Source organism: Phyllobates terribilis, unplaced genomic scaffold (assembly GCF_046119375.1).
Source record: "Phyllobates terribilis strain yellow unplaced genomic scaffold, ASM4611937v1 Scaffold_1__5_contigs__length_1240528914, whole genome shotgun sequence".
Classification (NCBI taxonomy): domain Eukaryota; kingdom Metazoa; phylum Chordata; class Amphibia; order Anura; family Dendrobatidae; genus Phyllobates; species Phyllobates terribilis.
The window spans coordinates 579130506-579157412 of NW_027362761.1; the positions used below are offsets into that span (position 1 = coordinate 579130506).

General features: G+C 44.4%; 1 protein-coding gene across 1 annotated transcript; it reads left to right on the forward strand.

The window, feature by feature from the left end:
- The first annotated feature begins 6678 nt into the window (after window positions 1–6678).
- LOC141169306 (uncharacterized) lies at window positions 6679–23301 on the forward strand. The gene is made up of 3 exons (XM_073655101.1): window positions 6679–7101; window positions 19255–20228; window positions 22754–23301. The coding sequence occupies exons 2-3, from the start codon at window positions 19474–19476 to the stop codon at window positions 22845–22847; spliced, it is 849 nt and encodes a 282-aa protein (XP_073511202.1). The 5' UTR covers window positions 6679–7101; window positions 19255–19473; the 3' UTR covers window positions 22848–23301.
- The last annotated feature ends 3606 nt before the right edge of the window (window positions 23302–26907 follow it).

A 26907-nucleotide genomic window follows, 5' to 3' on the forward strand; every position in this document is an offset into this window, starting at 1 on the left:
AGAGATGAGCAAATCCTACAAAATTCTAATTTATCAAATTCGCTGAAAATCAATGAACCCCAATTGCCATTTAAAAAGCCATTTATTATGCACGGAGGTCTCCCAACCCCAAAGAAAATTAAGGGATGGGCCAGAAAAAGGTTAAAAAAACAATAAAAAATTCTACTCCCCTTACCCCTGACATTTCGGCTCTCCGTCGGTCCTCCATTGGCATCCTTGGTCCCCTGCTCCGGCGCCGGTTTCCTCTTCACTGGCTCTTCCGTTAGTCCTCGGAGCACATTCTGGCATAGGTCTTAGGTGACTATGATTTTTTTTTTATTGTTCTTTTAACACTTTTTCAGCTCGTATGAATCCAGTCACGCTGTTGGATTTGCAGAAATTGATTTCTTAAAAATTTGGATATGTTAGAATGCACAAAGTTTTAAGAAATTCTAAACTAATTCAATTTGTTTACAATTGATTTACTCGTCCTTAATTGCAATCATTATAGTTGTCCACGTGACGCGCCCAGGGGATGGGGATGACTCGGTACCCGGGCCTTTACTTGGTTTGGGGGTGTCGCGGTGGTCGGCTCACGGGCCTGTACCCTGGGGTCACGCTTGAAAAAAGGGATTGGAACTTGGATAAAATATATAAGTAAATAGTTTGTGATGCCACCAGTGGTTTCTGGTAATTTGTACCAGCACTGCTGCAGACCTCTGAGGCAGTTGATAAGGCAGCTGGGATGGAACGGCTTCTCACAGGTGGAGCGGGCCTCAGGGCAGGGTAGAGTTTGATGGTGGGTGATGCTGGGACTTGTAGTGCAGGCGGGATGGTGCAGCAGGAGTAACTGACAGAGACAGGGGATTCGCTTCAATACCTTTATTGGTGCGGATGTCAGGTATGGTCCAGGGTACTCAGTAGGATGGGTGCACTTCAGGACTTCTCCCCAGTGAGCGGGTATAAGGCCTCCTGGTTCGTGTCTGCCTCTCTGTATGCTCCTGGCCAGCCTGCAACTGGGCCTAGCTTATGTGTCATGCTGTTCCTTCACCTGTCGCTTGGTAGTGGGACCTTCTGCTGGCAACCACTATCTCTGGACGCCGGGGCCTTCGTGGTTCCTGGTCCTGTTAAGGGTTTAGCTTCAGGTCTGCCAGGGACTTGTAGTCCTCCTGGAATGCCGGTGGTCCCTACAGGGTATAAAGGACCCTGTAGGTGCGGACCCGGTGTCCGGTTTGTATCTTCGGGGTGAGCCTATGATGCTCCTCTGCCCCTTTCAACTCCTCTCTCCTCTCCTCTTTGCCGTCGGCCACACTCGGGGCCCTCAGAACTCAGCAGCAGACGTGCTGCGTCTTCGCTGCTCTCAGCGTCAGCACGCTCTCCAACAACTGACTCTGTCTGACTGACTGCACTGCCTAACTCCACCCTCCATATATATCCCTAACGGGCTCCCTCTGCTGGTATGAGGTGGAAGGGTGAGGGGTGTTTGTATGTAGTGAGGGCCTCTTGTGGAGAAGTCCATACATGCACCCTTGGTCCTGTGGTACTTGTGAACAGCAGGGTGCCACATATGCAGGAGAGATCATTAATTATATGTAGGTTATTTGTTCATTAAGATACTGCTGGAAAAAAACTTGGTTTCAGATACTTTTCTTGCCCATGGTTATAACTGGGAATTTCACAGTCATAGAAATTCAGATTAAATCTGCAAAAGTGATCAGTGGATTGATTCAGGTTCAGACCCCAACACCACAAGTAAGTACTCATTTTGCAGTCAGCTAGACATGATAATGTAGAAATTAGTGATGAATAGTGATGAGGGCAAGTGCTCGATACTCGAGTTTGCCGAGGGTGCTCAGGTATATCGCGGGTGCTCGAGTGAGATGTTCGACTCCCTGCGGTTGCGTGTTTCGCGGCTGTTAGACAGCCACAAAACGTGCAGGGATTGCCCGTGTTTGTCAGGCAATCCTTGCATGTTTTGTGGCTTTTGGAGACTCGAACATCTCACTTGAGCTCCTGCGATACTCTGTGCATTCCCGAGTACTCTCGGCAAAATCGAGTAACGAGCACTTGCACTCATCATTAGTAGAAATACATGGTGCCCATTCAGCATACTTGCCAATTCTCCCGGCTCCATGAAAAAAAGACTTCCTGGAGAAATTGCCAAATCTTCCAGGTGCCACCTAAACCTCCCGGAAAGCTCCAACTCTGGAAAGCATCTAACATGAAGGTTTTGTGGAAGAAAAATGGAGGAGCATGACCTTGAAAAGGAACATAAAAAAACATTTTGCAGGTTGCAAACACAATACTTCCAGACAGCAACTATGGTCCATGTATTATGGATTCCTCAAATCTGCCTGACTCCCTAAAGGTGGGTCGCCAGCAAGGGAACACCTTCTATGATGTCCGTATGCCCTAACATGTTACTAGTACTTGAAAGTAGAAAGTTAACCGCAGCACTCTATAAGCACTTCCAGGAACCAGGTCATCACACACACACGGATGCAGCGTCCCGATCTCCAAGGAGCTCACCTGGATGAATTAATCTTCAGTAGAATAGAAGGACAGCATCAAAACGTGAGTGAAGTAAAAAATCTTCTTTTTATTCTGCCAAATACAGTGCAACTTTTCGACAATACCAGTTTTTATCACGTTTACAGCCACCTTCTTGAGAAGTAGGGTGAGCAGGCAGTAGACTAGGCTATAAGGCCAGCGTCAGCTGCTGTGGCTTTCCTATAAAAGTCTTAGCTCCTACACCCGTACCATTATACAGATATTATATGTGTCCATAACCTGTCACAATGAGGCTGAGTTGACTTTAACATTTTTATGTGTCTTTCCAATCTGGTCCACTAGGGTGTAGGGAATATCACTCAATTACAATTAGATGTATTGTTTGTACCTCTTCTCTGGTGGGTCAGCTTGAAAGGATATATAAAGTTTATAAGTATGACCATTCATTGGACTTTTAAGCCCAGAATGAGCAGAAGTAAAAATACACTCTTCTAAGTTGAAAGAGCACAAAGAAGGAAAGATTCGTGGAGTTATGGAAATCACAGGTGGGCAAGGCCATAAAGAGGCTTTCACGAGGGAAGGTCACACCGACCTGATTTATACAGCAACGAGGGAACTCACTACATAGAGATTTATACAGACACCATAAGGGCGAGCTCAGTACATACAAATTTATACAACCACCACTAGAGAAAGCTCACTACATACAGATTTTTACAGCCACCACTAGAGGGAGCTCACTACATACAAATTTATACAGCCACCACTAGGGGGAGCTCACTATATACAGATTTATACAGCCACCAGTAGAGGGAGCTCACTACATACAGATTTAGATAGTCACCACCAGGGGAAGCACAGTATATACAGATTTATTCAGCCACCACTAGGGGGAGCTCACTACATACAGATTTATACAGCCACCACTAGAGAGAGCTCACTACATACAGATTTTTAAAGGCATCACTAGGGGGAGCTCACTACATACAAATTTATAAAGCCACCACTAGGGAGGGAGCTCACTGCATACAGATTTATACAGTAACCAGTAGGGGGAGCTCACTACATACAGATTTATACATCCACCACTTGGAGAAGCTCAATACATATAGATTTATACAGTCATCACTAGAGGGAGCTCACTACATACAGATTTATACAGCCACCACTAGGAGTAGCTCACTACATACAGTACAGACCAAAGGTTTGGACACACCTTCTCATTTAAAGATTTTTCTGTATTTTCATGACTATGAAAATTGTACATTCACACTGAAGGCATCAAAACTATGAATTAACACATGTGGAATTATATACTTAACAAAAAAGTGTGAAACAACTGAAAATATGTCTTATATTCTAGGTTCTTCAAAGTAGCCACCTTTTGCTTTGATGACTGCTTTGCACACTCTTGGCATTCTCTTGATGAGCTTCAAGAGGTAGTCACCGGAAATGGTCTTCCAACAATCTTGAAGGAGTTCCCAGAGATGCTTAGCACTTGTTGGCCCTTTTGCCTTCACTCTGCGGTCCAGCTCACCCCAAACCATCTCGATTGGGTTCAGGTCTGGTGACTGTGGAGGCCAGGTCATCTGGCGTAGCACCCCATCACTCTCCTTCTTGGTCAAATAGCCCTTACACAGCCTGAAGGTGTGTTTGGGGTCATTGTCCTGTTGAAAAATAAATGATGGTCCAACTAAACGCAAACCGGATGGAATAGCATGCCGCTGCAAGATGCTGTGGTAGCCATGCTGGTTCAGTATGCCTTCAATTTTGAATAAATCCCCAACAGTGTCACCAGCAAAGCACCCCCACACCATCACACCTCCTCCTCCATGCTTCACGGTGGGAACCAGTCATGTAGAGTCCATCTGTTCACCTTTTCTGCGTCGCACAAAGACACGGTAGTTGGAACCAAAGATCTCAAATTTGGACTCATCAGACCAAAGCACAGATTTCCACTGGTCTAATGTCCATTCCTTGTGTTCTTTAGCCCAAACAAGTCTCTTCTGCTTGTTGCCTGTCCTTAACAGTGGCTTCCTAGCAGCTATTTTACCATGAAGGCCTGCTGCACAAAGTCTCCTCTTAACAGTTGTTGTAGAGATGTGTCTGCTGCTAGAACTCTGTGTGGCATTGACCTGGTCTCTAATCTGAGCTGCTGTTAACCTGTGATTTCTGAGGCTGGTGACTCGGATAAACTTATCCTCAGAAGCAGAGGTGACTCTTGGTCTTCCTTTCCTGGGGCTGTCCTCATGAGAGCCAGTTTCTTTGTAGCGCTTGATGGTTTTTGCAACTGCACTTGGGGGACACTTTCAAAGTTTGCCCAATTTTTCGCACTGACTGACCTTCATTTCTTAAAGTAATGATGGCCACTCGTTTTTCTTTACTTAGCTGCTTTCTTCTTGCCATAATACAAATTCTAACAGTCTATTCAGTATGACTATCAGCTGTGTATCCACCTGACTTCTGCACAACACAACTGATGGTTCCAACCCCATTTATAAGGCAAGAAATCCCACTTATTAAACCTGACAGGGCACCTGTGAAGTGAAAACCATTTCCGGTGACTACCTCTTGAAGCTCATCAAGAGAATGCCAAGAGTGTGCAAAGCAGTCATCAAAGCAAAAGGTGGCTACTTTGAAGAACCTAGAATATAAGACATATTTTCAGTTGTTTCACACTTTCTTGTTAAGTATATAATTCCACATGTGTTAATTCATAGTTTTGATGCCTTCAGTGTGAATGTACAATTTTCAAAGTCATGAAAATACAGAAAAATCTTTAAATGAGAAGGTGTGTCCAAACTTTTGGTCTGTACTGTATAGATTTATATAGTCATCACTAGGGGGAGATCAGTACATACAGATTTATACAGCCACCACTAGGGGGACCTCACTACATACAGATTTATACAGCCATCACTAGGGGGAGATCACTACATACAGATATTTAAAGGCATCACTAGAGGGAGCTCACTACATACAAATTTATAAAGCCACCACTAAGGGGAGCTCACTACATACAGATTTATACAGCAACCAGTAGGGGGAGCTCACTACATACAGATTTATACAGCCACCACTAGGAGTAGCTCACTAAATATAGATTTATATAGTCATCACTAGGGGGAGATCAGTACATGCAGATTTATACAGCCACCACTAGGGGGAGCTCACTACATACAGATTTATACAGCCATCACTAGGGGGAGATCAGTACATACAGATTTACACTGCCACCACTAGGGGGAGCTCACTACATACAGATTTTTTTAATTACCACTAGAGGCTCCTAGAAGAGTAGGCAAACCTCTCTAGATACCCAGGTTTTGTACCTTCCAGAAACCAATGCTTTCAAAGAGGCTCTTGTGCTCCATTATAATACAGACCTGGCATCAAATTGCAAATTCAATGGGTGGGAAGTGGTTTGTGAAAGGGCCGTGTCCTTTAAAGGGAACTTATGTGGAAATTTTTGGAAAATTGGGGAGGGGAACTCATTCACCGGTTACTAATATTTCAATTTGTGAAGAATTGGTTTGGTCCATCCAAATTCTTTGCCAAATTGGACAATTTGAACTGGACACAAAATTCTATAAATTCTCTCATCTCTAAGGTTTGTACTCCTTATAGTTACATCCAAGCTCCTGGACGCTTTTTTTCCCATATTTCCTCCGTCTCCGTCTCTCCCATGGTCATGTATTCGTGTCCCTCTAACAATCACCACCAGGGAGCTACCCCAGCACCAGACAATCTTCTGCTTAGGACAAGACTAAACACAGCATCGATCCCAAGCTACTCCCTTCCTATAAACCCATAACACATAACTAAATATATCATCCCTGCGCCCATTACACAAGACATGGCGCCCGCCAAGCTACACATTTCATAATACACAAGTCCTGCACACACACAACCTACTTTCCTGCCCATGCATGCTACACGTCTGACCTCATTACAATCGAGAATAGCTGCGCTCTCTTCGTTACACATTATGTAACTCCTCTTAGGTGCACATGACACCGATGAACCGATCACACCAGAATATAAATGAGCTCCATAAATAATAAACCCTTATGTAACCGGTCTAGACCTGAACTGTCTGCATGCAGATCCTACGAGGCATTGACAGCAAATTGTTTGCACCTGTTAATAAGGATTAGATAACTGCTGGTGGATCCTGCCAATGTCAATGTCTCAAGGGGACTGTCTGTCTTCGGGAACATTATATCAGCTAAAAACTAGGGCTATGTGGTGCCATTGGTTAGACGATATCAAGACGCACATCCAAAAAATTTACTTTTTATGCAACTTGATTTTGCATATTGTTGCGATTTGACTAGAAAAAACAATTCAATTGACAACAGGCTGCAAACAATTCAAAGTTGCATGCAACATACAATTGTGTCAAAGTAATGATTGACCAAAGAGCCAACATGTTTGGATTTTTTAGTGAGTCAGTTGGAGTCTAGTGTCCAGCAAAGACAGACAGACCTAAGGTCTGGCACTTGGCCGACTGACATGTTATAGAAGAGAAACGTGAAGACATATTTGACGAAGGGATTTGACGGAGGCATTTGACAGATTGGAACCCAGTCCAGAGAGGCCACCTAAACGGTATGTAACTTACCCAGGGGAAGTAGAAGGCCTACGTAAAGGGGATTGAATGAGAAGGGCTTGTCTCAGCAGGACTTTAGAGAACAGTTGTCTACAGTGAAAGGGAACAAAATTGTGTGTATTGAAAGGAAGCAATGGTTACCATATTGGGACTTAAACTCTCGTACAGAAAACAGTGGACTTTCAAGGTTCCAGTGAGGAGTCGTACCGACACACCTCAAGTAGTGGAGACCTCATTGGTCAGTTGGGAACTGAGAGTACCTGGGAACGCCCACAGCGTTACACCTCTGCAGAGATGTACCGCCCAGGTAACAGGAAGAACATGCACACAGCTATGACCCCCATTTTCGTTTAGTGTGCCAGAGAGTGGAGTACCTCGCCCATAGCTACCGCCCCGCGTCACGTTATATCACCCCATTGACCATCAGTAGACAATGAGATCTTCAACTTGCGTGACCAAAGTCGCTGTGTAGCGCTAGCTGAAAGTCACCAGCTGGTTTCGCCAGGCTCGCTACAGGAAGAAAAATCTAACTATACAAAAAGTTCCCCTCAATAAAAGATAACTTTTACTTATCACAATTAAAACAATATATCACACTAGTTCCTGTAATATACAAATCATTTTGGCCTGAGTGAATTTGATTATCCACTATTATACCAGGCAAACTACAGGACTGAGTGGATCAGGAAACAGGGCAAAAGAGGACCTGATACTTTCCTCTAAATAAAGCACGCAAGATTTAGATCTCTCACCGTGGTCTAACCCTAAAGAACCCTAGGGAGCCCTGTACTCGCAAAAAGTCACCTCTAATCTCGATGAATTTGGGAGACCAAAAAGACATAAAAAAATAGGTCATACGTAATTAAATGTAGATGCGATACATTAACCACAGATGTGCATAAGCATACAGTACACACCAAAAGGGCCACAAGGAGATACCACATAATAAAGTGCCAGAGCAAGTAATAAATACATCACAGATAATGTGCCAATAGTGCTTAGATTGTGACGGTACCTGGTTCAGCTTAAGAAAAAAAACCTGCTCTGTCGAGCAGGCAGTAAACCCAAAATCATACGAGCAAACAGGAATATTATTTTTGTGTATTATTATTATTATTATTATTATTATTATTATTATTAACGGCCTTCAGCTTGATCTCGAGCAATAGTGACTTGATGGATTAATGCTCTGTAGGAAGATCGATCTTGTGCAAGCCTAGATAGGTCCACCAGGGTCTTCGCCGTTGTTATCTAGATTGTATCAAGTCATTGGGTTGCTGTTCTTCCTCTTCGCTTTGTTCCTTCTATTCTTCCGGCCATGATGTCCTTCTCAAAGTGATTGCTTTCTTAGTATGATGTGTTCAAAGTAGGCAAGTTGTGGCTTGGTGATCCTTGCTTCTAGTAGCATGTCTGGTTTGATTTGTTCCAAAATTGATTTGTTTGTTCTTCTTGCCATTCATGGTATTGATAACATCCTTCTCCAGCACCAAGTTTTGAAGGCATTGATTCTTCTTCTGTCTTGTTTTTTTATCGTCCAAGTTTTGTGACGCGCCCCCAGGGCCGTGGGGTACTCGGCAGCCGAGCCCCAGGTTGCCGGGGGATATCACGGTGGCTGGCCTGGTCCGTGGCCCAGGCGGTCAATCAAAAGGGGGGGACAGATTATTATATGGGATTGGAAAGTTCGTGACACCACCTGTGGTGGCTGGTGAGGATCACCAGCGCTGCAACAGTCGTCTGAGGCAGATGTTAGGGTAGCTTGTGATGGGACGGCTCCCCACAGGTGGAGCCGGCCTCAGGGCAGTGTAGGTGAATGGTGGTTGCACTGGGCGTTGTAGTGCAGGGAGGGAATGATAGCGCAGACGAAATAATTGGACAGAGGCAGTGCAGTGCAGTCATCCATGTCTTTACTCACAGTTCTTAAGGCAGTCCACAGGTGCACTGTACAGGTGAAGGCCTCCAGCATCGCGCTCCGTTCACCGGGCAGGGGTTCAATCCTTCCTCAGGCAGCTTGGGAATACCTGGCAGAACCCCACTTTCTCGTGTTCCTATTTTGACCGTCTTCACACTAGGTCCTTCTCCCTCCTGCCCTGTGCATCCCACTCTGAGTCCTGTTAGGGTACTCTGAAGTCCTTCCTGTCCATCGGAGTTACACAGACTTGTTTGACCCTCAGGGGACTAGAATGCGGCTACGATCCCTCTGTCTTCTGACAGATGCGGGGCGTACGGGTGCCGTCCTGCACGCGCCGTATCCCCTAGGATCCTTTCTTAGAACGGAGCCTACTCCCTGCTCCCCTCCTGGGCCTCCTGACTTGGCCCTACTTGTTGAGCAGATCTCCTAATGAGACTCTGCTCCCGGACTGTTCTTCTGAACTGTCCCGAGCTGTTCTTCTGAACTGCTCTCCAGAACTGGCCTGCCACCCTAAGATGGCTTCCCCTATTTATACTCCTACCAAAGTGCTCCCTCTAACTACTTCCTCCACCCACACCCACTACTGGTTCCCCCTACCTTTGGGTTCCCCCCACTCCAGCGAGGGTCAGGGCTCAACAGCTGCGCTCTGCATGTTGCCCCTCCAGCTGGCCTGTTGGATGCAGGTGTTTTGGGGTTCCGTGCAGCACTCCCTCCTTACCTGAGAGAAGGGAGACACCACACCTCTGGGTGAGGTGCAGTACCTCTGTGGCGACTGAACCCTCAGGGGCGCCACATTTGCATCCGTATGTTACTGCAGAAATGACCAGACTATGTACAAGTCGTGTCTTCGTCATCAATGAAATGTTCCTTGATTTGAAGACCTTGTCCAGTGAATTCATTGTTGATTTGCCCATAGCTATTCTCCTACTAACTTCAGGTGTTGTCGCTGCATCATGAGTGATCATTGATCCAAGTAGGTTGAAGTCCTTTACAACTTCCAGGTCAATGTTCATCTCAAATCTGTCCCGGTAATACCTGGCAGTAGTGAATATCTTTCTCTTCCTTGTATTGAGTAGGAGTCCCATGCTCAAGCTTTCCATCTTGATTCTCCTTAATAAGTCCTTCATTCCATCTATGCTTGTTGCTATCAATGCTGTCACTTTGATAGCAGGACCCCATAGCAGCACGCTTTGATAAAGGACCCCATATAGCTACCAATTCACTGCGACTTCAATGCGTTTCCCCATCCTAGATGCATCATTACTCCAAGGATCTGCTTTGGACGACCCTCTAAAACCTCCTGATGAACTTATATCAAGGATGGGAAAACTCAGTGACATTGAGTTCGATGAGGTCTGTCCATACACAGTCTCCATTCTTCTGAATAGATTGGATGTAATACTATAATTGCTCTGCACAGTAAATATATTGCCATTGCACTTATATAGCGCTATCATCACTGTCCTCATTGGGGCTCACAATCTAGATTCCCTATCAGTTTGTCTTTGGAGTGTGAGAGGAAACCAGAGAACTCAGAGGAAACCCACGCAAACACGGGGAGAACATACAAACTCCTTGCAGATGTTGTCCTTGGTGGGATTTGAATCCAGGACCCCTGTGCTGCAAAGCAACAGTGTTAACCAATGAGACACTGTACTGCCCTGTATATAGTACAGTGCTAACCACTGAGCCACCTTACTGCTACTACCTCTTTAATAAACTGTAACATGGTAGGGTGACCTGTAGTCCCATGGAAGCATAGAAGAGATTGTGATATGACAGCCCATCAAGCTAAATGGCAGACTCTTCTCTGCCCCATAAGTATAAAGAGGCTAAGACTCTAAAATGTAGCCATATCTTTGGTATAAAATAAGCATTTTCATCAGGTCTAGTCTACGTGCACGTAGTGTCTGATGAAGCTCATGTGTGGGTGACAGTAAAACGAGTTGCTAACCACAATGCTGCTTTCTAATTGAGCAGTGGGCTGAAGCTCGAGCTTATAATTTTGGAATTCAGATAATGTGTTTTCTTATAATTATTCAAGTTAGAAGAATTTTAAATATTACCCACTGTGCAAGATCAACATTCGGCAAGGACATGTGAGAAGGAATTCAACAATGGGAAAGTCGATACCTATAAAGTTCTACAATTCTGCAGGGGGGTGTTTAAAACAATAAAAAAATCACAAAGGTTTATTTTTTTGTACTAAATCAGGATTCTGTTACATGGCTCAAAGGATGAATGGCATGTTCAAGGTATGTTGTTAAATTGTCCCGAATGTGAAATTTCTGTTTAACTATTGCAAGAAAAATCTTCTTAAAATTTGCTACATGGGATACAATTATATGGATGCACTTCTGTCTGACTTAAGTGCTGGATATATAGATAATGTATTTTTTTTTTGCATTTTTTTTTCTTATGGTTTCCCTAAAGGAATTCAATGATTTTTTCTACCTTGTTTTATTTCCTATTGATAAGAAACTTCATGAAATGCTAAGGTTCTGATCACTGGGTATTTCATGGGTCCTAAGAGTTGGGTTTGATGTAGCACCTATTCTCGACTCCAATCCGTAAATATTTTAGTGACCACAACCTAGGCATATGACTGGGTAAATCCATACCACCTGGGGTTAATATTGAACAATGGGGAGACTCCTTAGATTTTCTACCAAACCAAAGGTTGAGAAGCTTCATTTTTCAGGTGAGAATGTTACAAAACCTCCTGGTGCCTGGAAAGAAATATTGGCAATTCTTATAGGTACAAATGAAAATGAACATATATCTTTGTATAATGAAGCAATTTATTTAGGACATAATCACACTTCCAAGATAAACTTTCTTCAGCCTTAGGGGTTTCAAACAGGAATAATTGCTTTCTGGTACTTTCTTTCTGTTATAGTTGTATCTGAGCGAAAAGTCATGTAGCATGCAATTGGAGGAACGCGAAAACCCAGGCAGGTTCATGTCAATATCTTGCATCATATGGTCAAATTAGTTGCACTAATAATTTGGGACTTAATAGAGGAACAGTACAGACCAAAAGTTTGGACACACCTTATCATTTAAAGATTTTTCTGTATTTTCATGACTTTGAAAATTGTACATTCACACTGAAGGCATCAAAACTATGAATTAACACATGTGGAATTATATACCTAACAAAAAAGTGTGAAACAACTGAAAATATGTCTTATATTCTAGGTTCTTCAAAGTAGCCACCTTTTGCTTTGATGACTGCTTTGCACACTCTTGGCATTCTCTTGATGAGCTTCAAGAGGTAGTCACCGGAAATGGTTTTCACTTCACAGGTGTGCCCTGTCTGGTTTAATAAGTGGGATTTCTTGCCTTATAAATGGGGTTGGGACCATCAGTTGTGTTGTGCAGAAGTCAGGTGGATACACAGCTGATAGTCCTACTCAATAGACTGTTAGAATTTGTATTATGGCAAAAAAAAAAGCAGCTAAGTAAAGAAAAACGAGTGGCCATCATTACTTTAAGAAATGAAGGTCAGTCAGTCCGAAAAATTGGGCAAACTTTGAAAGTGTCCCCACGTGCAGTTGCAAAAACCATCAAGCGCTACAAAGAAACTGGCTCACATGAGGACCGCCCCAGGAAAGGATGACCAAGAGTCACCTCTGCTTCTGAGGATAAGTTTATCCGAGTCACCAGCCTCAGAAATCGCAGGTTAACAGCAGCTCAGATTAGAGACCAGGTCAATGTCACACAGAGTTCTAGCAGCAGACATATCTCTACAACAACTATTAAGAGGAGACTTTGTGCAGCAGGCCTTCATGGTAAAATAGCTGCTAGGAAACCACTGCTAAGGACAGGCAACAAGCAGAAGAGACTTGTTTGGGCTAAAGAACACAAGGAATGGACATTAGACCAGTGGAAATTTGTGCTTTGGTCTGATGAGTCCAAATTTGAGATCTTTAGTTCCAACCACCGTGTCTTTGTGTGACGCAGAAAAGGTGAACGGATGGACTCTACATGCCTGGTTCCCACCATGAAGCATGGAGGAGGAGGTGTGATGGTATGGGGGTGCTTTGCTGGTGACACTGTTGGGGATTTATTCAAAATTGAAGGCATACTGAACCAGCATGGCTACCACAGCATCTTGCAGCGGCATGCTATTCCATCCAGTTTGCGTTTAGTTGGACCATCATTTATTTTTCAACAGGACAATGACCCCAAACACACCTCCAGGCTGTGTAAGGGCTATTTGACCAAGGTGGAGAGTGATGGGGTGCTATGCCAGATGACCTGGCCTCCACAGTCACCAGACCTGAACCCAATCGAGATGGTTTGGTGTGAGCTGGACCGCAGAGTGAAGGCAAAAGGGCCAACAAGTGCTAAGCATCTCTGGGAATGCCTTCAAGATTGTTGGAAGACCATTTCCAGTGACTACCTCTTGAAGCTCATCAAGAGAATGCCAAGAGTGTGCAAAGCAGTCATCAAAGCAAAAAGTGGCTACTTTGAAGAACCTAGAATATAACACATTTTTTCAGTTGTTTCACACTTTTTTGTTAACTATATAATTCCACATGTGTTAATTCATAGTTTTGATGCCTTCAGTGTGAATGTACAATTTTCATAGTCAAGAAAATACAGAAAAATCTTTAAATGAGAAGGTGTGTCCAAACTTTTGGTCTGTACTGTATAAACACCTGTTTTTTTACATTGTTACCTCATTTGGGGGGCATAACTAGCTTTGGGGGTGGGAGGCTTGTAGGGCATGGTCTAAGCTTCCTAAGGCATTTAGAACAAGACTATATCAGCTAACTAAATTTTTTCCCTGGAGGATGGTGAGCCTAACTACTATGCAGCTTCCTAAAGAAACAAAATAAATCATCATACACACTTTTTATAACACTTTTTTCATGCTTCGGCAGGTTATGACTTATTTCTGGCCAATGTTGGCCTTGACTAGGGCATGACCAGCTGAAACATGTAGGCCAGCAGTTCATGGGCTCCTGTATTTTTTTATACCTTATTTTAACCATGTCGGACTAAAAGTTAAATTTAATGGGGGTCATCTCTACATTGCTGGACCTGTTCTATGTTTTGGATTAAGAAGTCCATGCAATCTGAGAGTCCTCTGTTAGAACCTTGCTGTTAGGTTTTTTTTCCTTTGCTGGTCACATGACCTTGTTGGCCTATTTAATCCTGCTCCGCCCTTCTGGCTTTGCTGGACTTCATTGTATATCTACTTTCTAGCTAGCCTGTGCTCTGTATCTAGCTCTGTTAGTTTGCTTGGTCTACGGACCTCTATGTTCTATCTATTTTGTTTGTTCGTCTGTCTGCTACTATTTCTGTTAGGAGGTGTCCCATATTCCTCCCAGTCCTTAGTACTTGTAGGGATTCCCTCCCCACATCTATAGGTCTCCGTACAGACTAGATTAGGACTTTAGCAGGTCTGATCGCAGGATCAGGTTCCCTGTTACATCGTAGGGATTCAGCTGAGTCATATAGTAGGGACAGATCTCCTCTCTTTCCTTAGCTTTGGTAGCAGAACATAACATCCTCCACACACTCCTCATAGATATCCCTGCCCTCTGTTCCTGCCCTCCTATCCAGCCCCTCCTCCGTTTCCACAGTGGTAGCGCACGCCCAGATCACCTGGCTTCCATAGATAAGTTACTTCCTATAGCGTGGAACGCAAGCCTCTGGACCGCACGCATCATCCACATCGTCACATCCGGTGACGTCACTTCCGCTTCCGCGCCGGCGCGCTCTGCAGCGTCCCATTCAATTCGTTTTGCCTCATATATAAACATGCCCTCCACACCATATGGCAGCGCTCTCTACTAGCGGGGGATACCGCGTAGTCCAGGCCATACATAAGTCACCATTCAGGTATAGTACTCCCTGTCTCTCTCTCTCTGACACTTCAGTACTACCAGCCTCTCACCTTGGCATTTGTATACTTCTAGGCAGCCTTAGAGACTCATTATATCTCCATGCAATGCTCTGCAGCCTATCAATTTCTGGTATATATTTTTCACTGCTTGTGTGATCTGTCCTGAAAACTGCATTATATCTCCATGCAATGCTCTGCAGCCTATCAATTTCTGGTATATATTTTTTCACTCCTCTAGCTTTTTTATTCCATGATACTTAAAGGTCATCACACTTACTTTAAGAGTTTATGATCCATGCCGAGTTTACTAGTCTGTTTTTTTTTTCCCTGCACTTTATGGTCTCCTGTTGTCTTTTAAGCTAGTGATTGATTGTTAATGAGTTAAATCTGTGCAGATCTAAGCAGATACGTCCCTATATATTGAGACTTCGTTAAGGGGCAGCATTTATGCGGGGGCATTTATGCATATAGCATTTATGCATACTTTATCGAAGTGCCATAATTTAGCAAAGTGCCCTGGCAGTTAGAAAATGGCAGTTGGACAGGGCAGGAGACAGGTAAGACATGCAAGACAAACCAACAAACTTGCTTACAGATCATCTTTTTGGCAAACAGTATTCACCATTTGTATCTGTGCCATTTATTTTCTGGTTGCTACAATCATCCACATTCACCGTTCTCCCACAAATGCGGCACACTTCATCCATATTAATCCCTCACTCCTCTCTTCTCCTATGTACAGTTGTCATGCTCTCTTCACAATGTTATACCACGCAGATCCATTCATTCCCACCATACAACGCAGGAAACGCTCTCACAAATCACTCAATCATCTGCTCACTCTCTGTATCTTCCTTCTATTAGTCGCAGGTGATATTTCTCCCAACCCAGGACCCTCCAGTAATAATAACACTAACTCTTTCCCTGTTACATTCAGAAACCCTGCTAATCTCATTAATATTCCCTGCATATCTTCTGTCTCATTCAACTGTGCCCTTTGGAATGCACGCTCAGCTTGTAATAAACTCTCTTACATCCATGACTTTTTCCTCTCTAATTCCCTCAACCTTCTGGCTCTCACTGAAACCTGGATCCAGCAGTCGGACACCACCGCCGCTGCAGCTCTCTCCTATGGTGGCCTACATTTCTCTCATACCCCGCGACCTGACAACAGATCAGGTGGAGGTGTTGGTCTGCTTCTTTCAACAAAATGTACTTTTCAGGTTATCCCCCCTGTACCCTCCCTTATCTTCCCATCCTTTGAGGCCCACACAGTCAGACTCTACCGGCCCTTCTCCCTGCGAGTGGCGGTTGTCTATCGCCCCCCAGGTCCCCCCCGTCAATTCCTGGATCACTTTGCTGCCTGGCTTACAAATTTTCTATCCTGCGACATCCCCACGATAATCATGGGAGACTTTAACATCCCAATTGGCGATCCTCTTTCCCCATCTGCCACGCATCTTTTATCATTAACCTCCTCCTTCGGCCTTTCACAGCTTGCTAATTCTCCTACACATGAGGACGGGAACACATTGGACCTGATCTTCTCCCGGCTTTGCTCAGTACATGACTTTACTAACTCTCCCCTTCCACTCTCTGACCATAATCTTCTTTCATTCTCTGTCAAGAACTGTGACTCTGCTCAAGACACTCCCACCGTCCACACTTATAGAAATTTACGCGCCATTAACACCCAGAAATTTATAAAAAGGTTGCAATCATCATTGGCCCCAATCTCCTCCCTCTCATGTCCCGACTCTGCATTGAAGCATTATAACAAAATAATGCTATGCGCCCTGGATGAAGCCGCACCTCCTACACAAAGAACAATTCGGCATAGACGGCGACAACCCTGGCACACGCCTCAAACACGTCTTCTCCAGAGGTACTCCAGGTGCGCTGAACGGCTGTGGAGAAAATCAAATCTGCCCGAAGATTTCCTCCACTATAAATTTATGCTGAAAACATATAACTCTGCCCTTCACCTCTCCAAACAAACCTACTTTAACAACCTCATCATCTCACTTTCCAATAATCCTAAACGACTCTTTGACACGTTTCATTCTCTCCTCAATCAAACAGCACAGGCCCCGACCACCGACCTCAGCGCTGACGATCTGGCTAACTATTTTAAAGAAAAAATTGACCATATCCGACAGGAAATTTTCTCCCAATCCCCAAATGTTATGCATGCTCCCCCCCGCCACATTGTATCTTGCTCATTTTCTGACTTCGAACCAGTCACGGAAGATGAAGTGATCAGGCTCCTTGCATCTTCTCGCCCTACCACCTGCACCAGCGACCCTATTCCCTCACATCTCCTTCAGTCCCTTGCTCCAGCTGTCACCTCTCACCTAACTAAAATTTTCAACCTTTCCCTCTCATCTGGTATCTTTCCCTCTTCTTTTAAACACGCCAGCATACAACCATTACTTAAAAAACCATCCCTCGACCAGAACTGCACGGCCAACTACAGACCTGTTTCCAATCTTCCCTTTATCTCTAAACTCCTGGAACGCCTGGTCCACTCCCGTCTAATTCGCTATCTCTCAGACAACTCTCTTCTTGACCCTTTACAATCTGGTTTCCGCTCTTTACATTCTACTGAAACTGCCCTCACTAAAGTCTCTAATGATCTACTAACAGCTAAATCTAATGGTCACTACTCCCTGCTGATTCTCCTGGATCTCTCTGCAGCATTCGACACTGTGGATCATCAGCTCCTCCTCACTATGCTCCGCACTATTGGCCTCAAGGACACGGTTCTCTCCTGGTTCTCCTCTTATCTCTCTGACCGCTCCTTCTCTGTGTCTTTTGCCGGCTCCTCCTCCTCCCTACTTCCTCTTACTGTCGGGGTTCCTCAAGGATCAGTTCTAGGCCCCCTTCTTTTCTCCTTATACACCGCTCCTATTGGACAAACAATCAGTAGATTCGGTTTTCAGTACCATCTCTATGCTGATGACACCCAATTATACACCTCTGCTCCGGACATCACCCCTGCATTACTACAAAAGACCAGTGATTGTCTTTCTGCTGTGTCTAACATTATGTCCTCCCTCTACCTAAAACTGAATCTGTCAAAAACTGAACTACTCGTCTTTCCTCCCTCCATTAATCTACCTGTGCCCGATATTGCCATCTCCGTTTGTGGCTCAACCATTACTCCCCAGCTACAAGCCCGCTGTCTTGGGGTCATTTTTGATTCAGATCTTTCTTTCACTCCTCACATCAAATCACTCGCTCGTTCATGTCATCTACACCTCAAAAACATCTCAAGAATCAGGACTTTTCTCACCTTTGACTCGGCAAAAACTCTTACTGTCGCTCTTATTCATTCTCGTCTTGACTATTGCAACGCTCTACTAATCGGTCTCCCTCTTACTAAACTCTCCCCTCTCCAATCCGTCCTGAACGCAGCAGCCAGGATCATATTCCTCGCCAACCGCTACACCGATGCCTCTTCCCTGTGCCAGTCATTGCATTGGTTGCCCATCCAATATAGAGTTCGTTTTAAACTTATCACGCTTACCCACAAAGCGCTCCATGCTTCAGTACCCCCCTACATCTCCTCCCTTGTCTCAGTCTACCACCCTACACGTGCCCTCCGTTCTGCAAATGACTTGAAACTAAAATCCTCCATAATCCGAACTTCCCACTCCCGTCTCCAAGATTTCTCGCGTGCTGCGCCAATTCTCTGGAATGTACTACCCAGGACAGTTCGATTAATTCCCAATACCCACAGTTTCAAGCGAACCCTAAAAACACATTTCTTTAGACTGGCGTATCACCTAAACACACTCTGTCCATCCCAGCTTTCCCCCATATTAAAATCTTCTTCAACTTCGGGTTCAAACCAACCATGCACATAAAAGCCTCTGTCAGGACTGCACACATACTGGCTGGCGACCAGTCCATGTATTATTATTTATCCTATTCAGTATATCAAGGCTGCATTATACAATATATGTACTTTTTACCTTTTGTGTCTCCCCCACTTCCTCATAGACTGTAAGCTCGCGAGCAGGGCCCTCACTCCGTTCGATATGAGATATGCTTATTCTGTATTGTCTGTATAAGTCCCCCCTAAAATTTGTAAAGTGCTGCGGAATATGTTGGCGCTATAAAAATAAACTATTATTATTATTATTATTATTATATTGTCCGGGCCGTTCAGCCATGCACACTTTCACTGGCAGTCTGGTAGGTCCCCCCCAGTTGCTTGTTAACTTTGCCTCCGCGATTATAGGCAGCACCCCATACCTTCTCCCATCCCCCCTTTTTTTCCTTCCCTTTTTGTCCCCTTATCCCATCTAACTCGATTTATGTTCAAATGTATGTTTTTTTATAATTTAATCTTTGTACTGCATCACTTGTATTTTGCAGCAATACTGATGAAGGTCAATTGGGACCGAAACGTTTATTGATTATTTTCTTTTGGACTGCATATTATAATAAAATATCATATTCTTTCATATCCATTGAGTGCCGAGGTTACTTTCAGTACAGTACGGGTTCGGCCCCTACTCGTGCACCACTTTATACAGCTGTGCAGTGTTTTTTGCTTCTACCCGATTTACCGTTCCACTAGCACGCTGTTGGGATATGACATCCAACACTTTTTCCTACAATGCGGAAGAAGCTTCTTCTATACTAGCACAAGCTAATATACCTTGTGACTTTTTGAGGGTCCCCCCAAGAGAAACCAGGGGTCGCGATCTGGAAAAGGAACAGAGACATCTTACAAATCTTGAGCTCCACTGTGCCACCATTACAGAATATCTGAGGGTCCAACGCATCCCCAGAGGTCTTAGGGTACCCTTGAGACCCACCTTATTCTCCGATCTACCTGATTACTGCAACCGTTTTGAACAGATTTTAAATAAATGTTCACTTGATCTCATGACATTAACTGTAGATTTCTTACACAAGGCCATTGCTTCCACAAGGGACCAGATCAAGAATACCGAAAGACAACTCACATCCTCAATCAACGCTGAGGAGTGGTCTACTTTGCAAGCCAAAATTAACACCAATATTGACCTACACCGAAAGGAAACCGAGGCCAGAAAAAGACTCAAGTTCCAGAGAGACACTGAGGACTATGAACTACAAAGAGTTTACCGATGGCAGGAGAAACATCCGGCTAGTGGAAACTCTCGCCGTTATATCCACTCATCTACCGACGTCTCCTCTTCGGGCTCGGAGACAGACAGGAGAGATCAATCTTTTTCCTCTTCTCGTTTTTTAGGACAGTACAAAAGACGCCCATCCCGAAGAAGACGAGAAGAGGCGGGCAGCACCAGAGGCGGCATGGATTTCACCAGGATAACTCGCTCCCAGACACAACGCCCCTGGAGGTAAATATATCATCTAAAACCTTGAATAGAGCTCAAACAACTCTATTACAGAAAGGCCTTTCCTTTTGTCCCTCGTACCGCCCCAATACTTTCAAACTGGAGATGGAACTCCAAAGCTTCTATCGGTCACTCAGACTCAAGGTTCATTTTGCCCAAACTGACTCTCCCAATCCCCTTTTAGCCCATCCTTCAGATCCCCAGGTAGCCATCACTTCCAAAAGTCTTGGCCTTTACACCCGTAGTTCATACAGACCACCTCAAGGCTCACATGCCCTCGAAACATTTATTGGTTTTGTTGACAGTGCATTCAAGGACCTTAGGTCCAAAGCAGACAGGGGCAAGTTACACTATGAATCCAACCTATCATTCCTAGACCAACAGGCCCTCAAAAGCCTAAAAGAGGACAAAAGTATCATCATTAAACCAGCCGACAAGGGGGGAGCAATAGTGGTCATGGATAGAGCACAATACATCACTGAAATTGAACGGCAATTAAACGATACCACCACCTATCGCCATCTACCACATGACCCCACCCTCCAGTTCAGCAAGTTGATCAATACAACTATTGGCCGATTTGTTGGAGCCGGAGTTATTGACACCAAAACATGCGAATTTCTAACAAAGATTCATCCAGTCACACCAGTCTTCTACACACTACCCAAGATATATAAAAGTTTGACGAACCCACCGGGCCGACCGATCGTGGCCTCCACTGATTCTCTCCTCTCCCCATTGGCCATTTTCTTGGAGAAAATCTTAACTCCCCTCACCCAGAAAAGTCCGGCTTTTCTTCTGGACACTGGGGCCTTTCTAACGGCACTTAAAGATGTGGGACAAGTGCCCTCTGATGCACTGTTAGTCACATTTGACGTCAGAAACCTGTACACGTCTATACCTCATGACACCGGCATAGAAACAGTCAAAACACTCATGACTGACTCATTGACAGATCCCCGAGTAATAGACCTTTCCATTGAGTTACTCACGTTAGTTCTCACCAAAAACTACTTTCTGTTCAAAGACTCCTACTATCTCCAGATCAAGGGCACCGCAATGGGCTCCAATGTGGCCCCCCCTTATGCAAACTGTTATATGGCTACCTTTGAAAACCGGATGGTTTACACACACCCTTTGTTTCATGCACACTCTGTCATATGGAAAAGATTCATTGACGATATTTTTTGCATTTGGGATGGCCCATTGGAGTCCTTCAAGCTGTTCCACAATTTCCTCAACTCTGCTTGGCCTGATCTTGGTTTCACTATGACCCAGGACCAATTTAAGATCAGTTTTCTGGACACCTTGGTGTTGAAAGACACCGAGGGGCGCCTAAGTACAGACCTCTTTCGGAAACCCACGGATCGAAATGGTTTACTACACTTCACCAGCAATCATCCCAAACCCATGATAACATCCATCCCCAGGTCCCAGTTCAAAAGGGTTGAACGCATTGTCACAGATCCAGACACTAGAGCCCTAAGACTCCAGGAGATGCAGTCTAAATTTAGAGAACGGGGCTACCCATCCTCCGCTCTCCAAACCAGAATTAGGGACCCTACTGGGGGTGCAACTATGGACAAAAAGGAATGAGTTCCCTTTGTCCATACGTTCCATCCATATGCCTATCTTCTACATAAAGCCATCAAAAAACATTGGAACTTACTACAAGAAGCGTATCCTACCATACCCTCATTCAAACAACCCTTCATGCCCTGCTTCAAAAGAGCTCCTAACATTAAAGACGCACTAGTACGCGAGGATATTGGTAGTAGTAGAACAGGGCATATGCAACGTTTCCTCCAGAATCCAAAAACAGGCACATTCCCGTGCCTTCAATGCCACCAGTGCAATAATATCCTTAAAGGCAATTCCGTTTCCCATCCTCAGACAGGCAAGAGATACACCATCAAAGACTATTTTACGTGCGACAGTTCATTTGTGGTCTATCTCATCAAATGCCCGTGCGGCATGATCTACATTGGCGAAACTACGCAATCGGTAAAAGATCGTATCTCTAAACACAAATCTACCATAAGATGTAAAAATATGCTACTACCCATTCCCCACCATTTTATCACAAAAGGACACAATATATCACAATTAAGGTTCCAAGTTCTGGAACAGGTACCACCACCACGTAGAGGTGGCGATCGCATCACACTCCTCAAACAGAGAGAAGCTTTCTGGATCCACGAGCTGGAATCCAGAACCCCTAAAGGCCTGAATAGGGAATACGATTTATCGGCTTTTATATAAGACTGCACCCACTAGACATAGTATCCTTTTTTCACACATCATTATATCCTTATATACAATCCCCTTTGGGTTTATCCAGGTATTATGATCACAAATTGGGAACGCCCTATCATAATGCTCCATGATTTCTGTCTTAACCTGCATAAAGTGTTGCACAAATGCTGTATTTTCCCTGTATTATCTTATGTTAACATCACTGTACTCTGTTTACAATTTGCAATGGGATTGGTATGCATTTATTTATTCTCTGTTTCTTTCCCTCATAGATATCCCTGCCCTCTGTTCCTGCCCTCCTATCCAGCCCCTCCTCCGTTTCCACAGTGGCAGCGCACGCCCAGATCACCTGGCTTCCATAGATAAGTTACTTCCTATAGCGTGGAACGCAAGCCTCTGGACCGCACGCATCATCCACATCGTCACATCCGGTGACGTCACTTCCACTTCCGCGCCGGCGCGCTCTGCAGCGTCCCATTCAATTAGTTTTGCCTCATATATAAACATGCCCTCCACACCATATGGCAGCGCTCTCTACTAGCGGGGGATACCGCGTAGTCCAGGCCATACATAAGTCACCATTCAGGTATAGTACTCCCTGTCTCTCTCTCTCTCTGACACTTCAGTACTACCAGCCTCTCACCTTGGCATTTGTATACTTCTAGGCATCCTTAGAGACTCATTGTCCGGGCCGTTCAGCCATGCACACTTTCACTGGCAGCCTGGTAGGTCCCCCCCAGTTGCTTGTTAACTTTGCCTCCGCGATTATAGGCAGCACCCCATACCTTCTCCCATCCCCCCTTTTTTTCCTTCCCTTTTTGTCCCCTTATCCCATCTAACTCGATTTATGTTCAAATGTATGTTTTTTTATAATTTAATCTTTGTACTGCATCACTTGTATTTTGCAGCAATACTGATGAAGGTCAATTGGGACCGAAACGTTTATTGATTATTTTCTTTTGGACTGCATATTATAATAAAATATCATATTCTTTCATATCCATTGAGTGCCGAGGTTACTTTCAGTACAGTACGGGTTCGGCCCCTACTCGTGCACCACTTTATACAGCTGTGCAGTGTTTTTTGCTTCTCCACACACTAGTGATGAACTGATCTTCAGTCCATGTACATAAAGTGTCGGATGCATAAGAGAGACTCTTTTCCATTACTATCCAATAAAGCCAAGAGATGAGGATCCTGAATGATGGAAAATCCACTTTCTTAACTATAGTTTCAACAAACTTGTAGTACAAGTGAATGAAAGATTAAGTTTTCTTCTTTCTTTCTCCACTTATGGGACATTTCCCCTTCTCCTACTTCTTCAATACATCATTCACTTTGAAAAATTTCTCAAATCCATCTGTCCAAGAATTGAAGTTATTTGAAGAATCAGATTATAGCTTTCTAATTAAGTCTATGTAAAGGGAAGTTGTGGCAGAAAAGGAGTAAAAAGTAGAAAGGCACAGAGCCAGATTGTGAGATTGTTCTGCTGCTGTCATGTAAGTATTTCAACTCATTCCAACGCTGGATTCACAGCTACGCTGCTCAGTACTATTGTATAATGTCCTCCATGCTTTTACGGTTTTGAAACGTGTTACCTCGAGACAAGAATCTCTTGTGAATCATCCCATGAAAAATAGACCCTAGTGGTAAGAGATTGCTCCGAAGTCACCTCTGATGAACTATTATGGCCCTTTAATTGTGTCAGGGCCAAAGGAGGATCCTCTGGTGCTGTGATGACACTATTCTTGGGCAATACATTGGATCCTGGAGACTTGATTGCTTCAATGATTAAGGATGTTGTGACTTTTTGAGTTTTGTATCTGTTTTTTGTGGACTGGAACAGCTTGGCCGTAGTGCTGGATTAAGTTGCCGGTGCAGATGTCCAATGTTCCCCCTTTCTACTCAGACCGGACAATCCTGAGATACAAAAGTTACATAAAGCGATTCCTTTCTTTTACTATTTCTTTTTTTTCTCAAGGAATATCCAATTACAGAACGCTGTCTTCCGAGTACCTTGGGGAATACTAAAAGGAAACACAGCTGAGAACCACTGTGGTTTGATTTCTCTCCAGACACTTTGAAAGTATTTTGGCAAAAACAATTTTTTAAGTAAAACTGTTTCCTTTGGTAAAACACCCAGAAATGCAGGTTTCACATTGTTGTATCTTGACAGATAGCCAAAAATAAAAAATCTGGTGTGTGAATGCCATCCGTATGGCAGCGAAATACGTTTTATTAGGAGTCGTCTTGAGACAGGAAAATGAGTAATATCTGCAAAATGTTTCTACCGAGAAAAAATCATTTATATTTCTTTCATCTTAAAGCCATAGACCGGGTAGATATCATGTCAATTTTTGGATACCGGGGCCGTGAATTCCCACCCGGCCGACGGCGACAGTCATATAGGAAATTATGCTTAGCATGTATTATTTTTCCAATTAATACTGGTATGTGTCAGTCATAGTATAATGTATCTGGAGGGCGACATAAGGCCAAGATTCAATTTAGATAAGGATTTCATCAATTTAATGAGATTTTTGGTTTGTTGATATTGTTACGGCCAAAAATATCACGATGAGATGGGATATTGTTATTGGAAATTAAAAATGTCAAAATTAAGTAAAAAAAAAAAAGAAAAGGCAACTCAGCTCTAAGTTTTATGGTAGTTTAATATTGGCCTTTTATCGATTTTTATATCCAACCAGAAGGCATTAATAGCACAGTTATACCCATAGGTCCAGAGGTGGTGGGGTTATTACAGCTCGGCTCCAAACACTTCAATGCAATACCAGATATGGACAGGTGTGGTGCTGTTTACTGAGCAAACAAAAAGTGTAAATCCAGGGGTTTCTGATCCGATTTTGTAGTGTTTTGGAGGAACCTTGTCTTGAGCCATATCACATATATATCTGCCAGGAGTGGGTGCAGATATTGTGGAATTCGGTGATTTGGATCCACAGGAAGGATATTGCACCTAATAAAATAAGAAGGGAATGTGTTGTCATCAGATTCTCTCAATAGTTTAGCCTCTGGCTCAGTAGTGCTGCCTCAGGCCTAGTAGTGCAGCCTTGGGCTCAGTAGTGCATCCTCGGGCTCAGTAGGGCAACCTCAGGCTCAGTAGTGCAGCCTCAGGCCTAGCAGTGCAGCCTAATGCTCATTAGTGCAGCCTAAGGCCTAGTAGTGCAGCCAAGGGCTCAGTAGTGCTTCCTCAGACTCAGTAGTGCAGCCTCAAGCTCAGTAGTGCAGCCTCAAGCTCAGTAGTGCAACTTCAGACCTAATAGTACAGCCTCATGATCAGTAGTACAGCCCCAGGCCTAGCAGTACAGCCTTGCACTCTGTAGTGCGGCCTCGGGCTCAGTAGTGCAGCCTCAGGCAGAGGAGCCTCACGCTCAGTAGTCCAGCCTCCGGTTCAGTAGTGCAGCTGTAGAGAGATGGACAAGAGAGACTAAGTAACTGTAAGCGAACACCACCTCTTCTAGAACACACTGCAAGTGAAAGTAAAACAAAGAATTGTGTTAGCAGGAACCAAATGGTGCTAGCAGATTTGCATGGAGAGAGACTTTGTGTGCTGGACCTGATCAGGTGACCCAGAGAGTTTCCTGGGTATAAAAACCCTGTGTGCCAGATTGCAGGGGGCTTTTGGCACCAAGAGAGCGCAAGGTGCGGATGTGCACCGGAGAAGACACTGCAGTCAGAGATTTGGCGCCAGGCTGCAGAGTGGAGCAGACGTGCTCCTGCGCGACAGCAGAGCCCAGCGCAACAGGCCTCAGCTGGAGGGCTGCGCTGCACCAGAGTTGGACATCGCCTGACAGGCTCCGGAGTCCTCACAAAAGCGCCCTGAGCCCTGCGCATATTGGTCAGAGTCAGGACCTGCGCCCCACACTGAGTAAGTTCCCGGGTTCCGACCCCGCCAGTCAAGAGTCGAGGTCTGGACCCCCTTACCCCAGGACTGTGACAGAAGAGACGTGCCAGCAACCACGGAGTATTCGTGCAAGTGAACAGGGCCGTCACTTCCAATTCTCACTCACGGTACCGGGGACAGTTGGGATTAGGATCTCATGTTGGGTGGGGGTCGGTTGGTGGTGGGAGGCTAAACGGGATCTGATAGACTGTATCTGGAAGAGACTTGCGGCCTAGCGGGAAGAACCGGTGAGCCCCCGCTAGGGCCATATAAAGAGAAAGAGCACTCACATGGTGACTCCTACGACTGGGTGCATTATACTCTTGCAAAGAACTTTACTGTTATTCACTGAAAATATTTCTTATTGCTATTTCAAGTTGCTGTTTGTTACCCTTGTTACTAACCCCCTTGCAGAATAACTGTAATACATATAAAGTAGTTATAACAACCCCTGACTTTTCCCGCCTTGTGTCTCTGTGCGTTGCATTCCGGCACCTGTGTTACACAGCTTCAGGCTCAGTG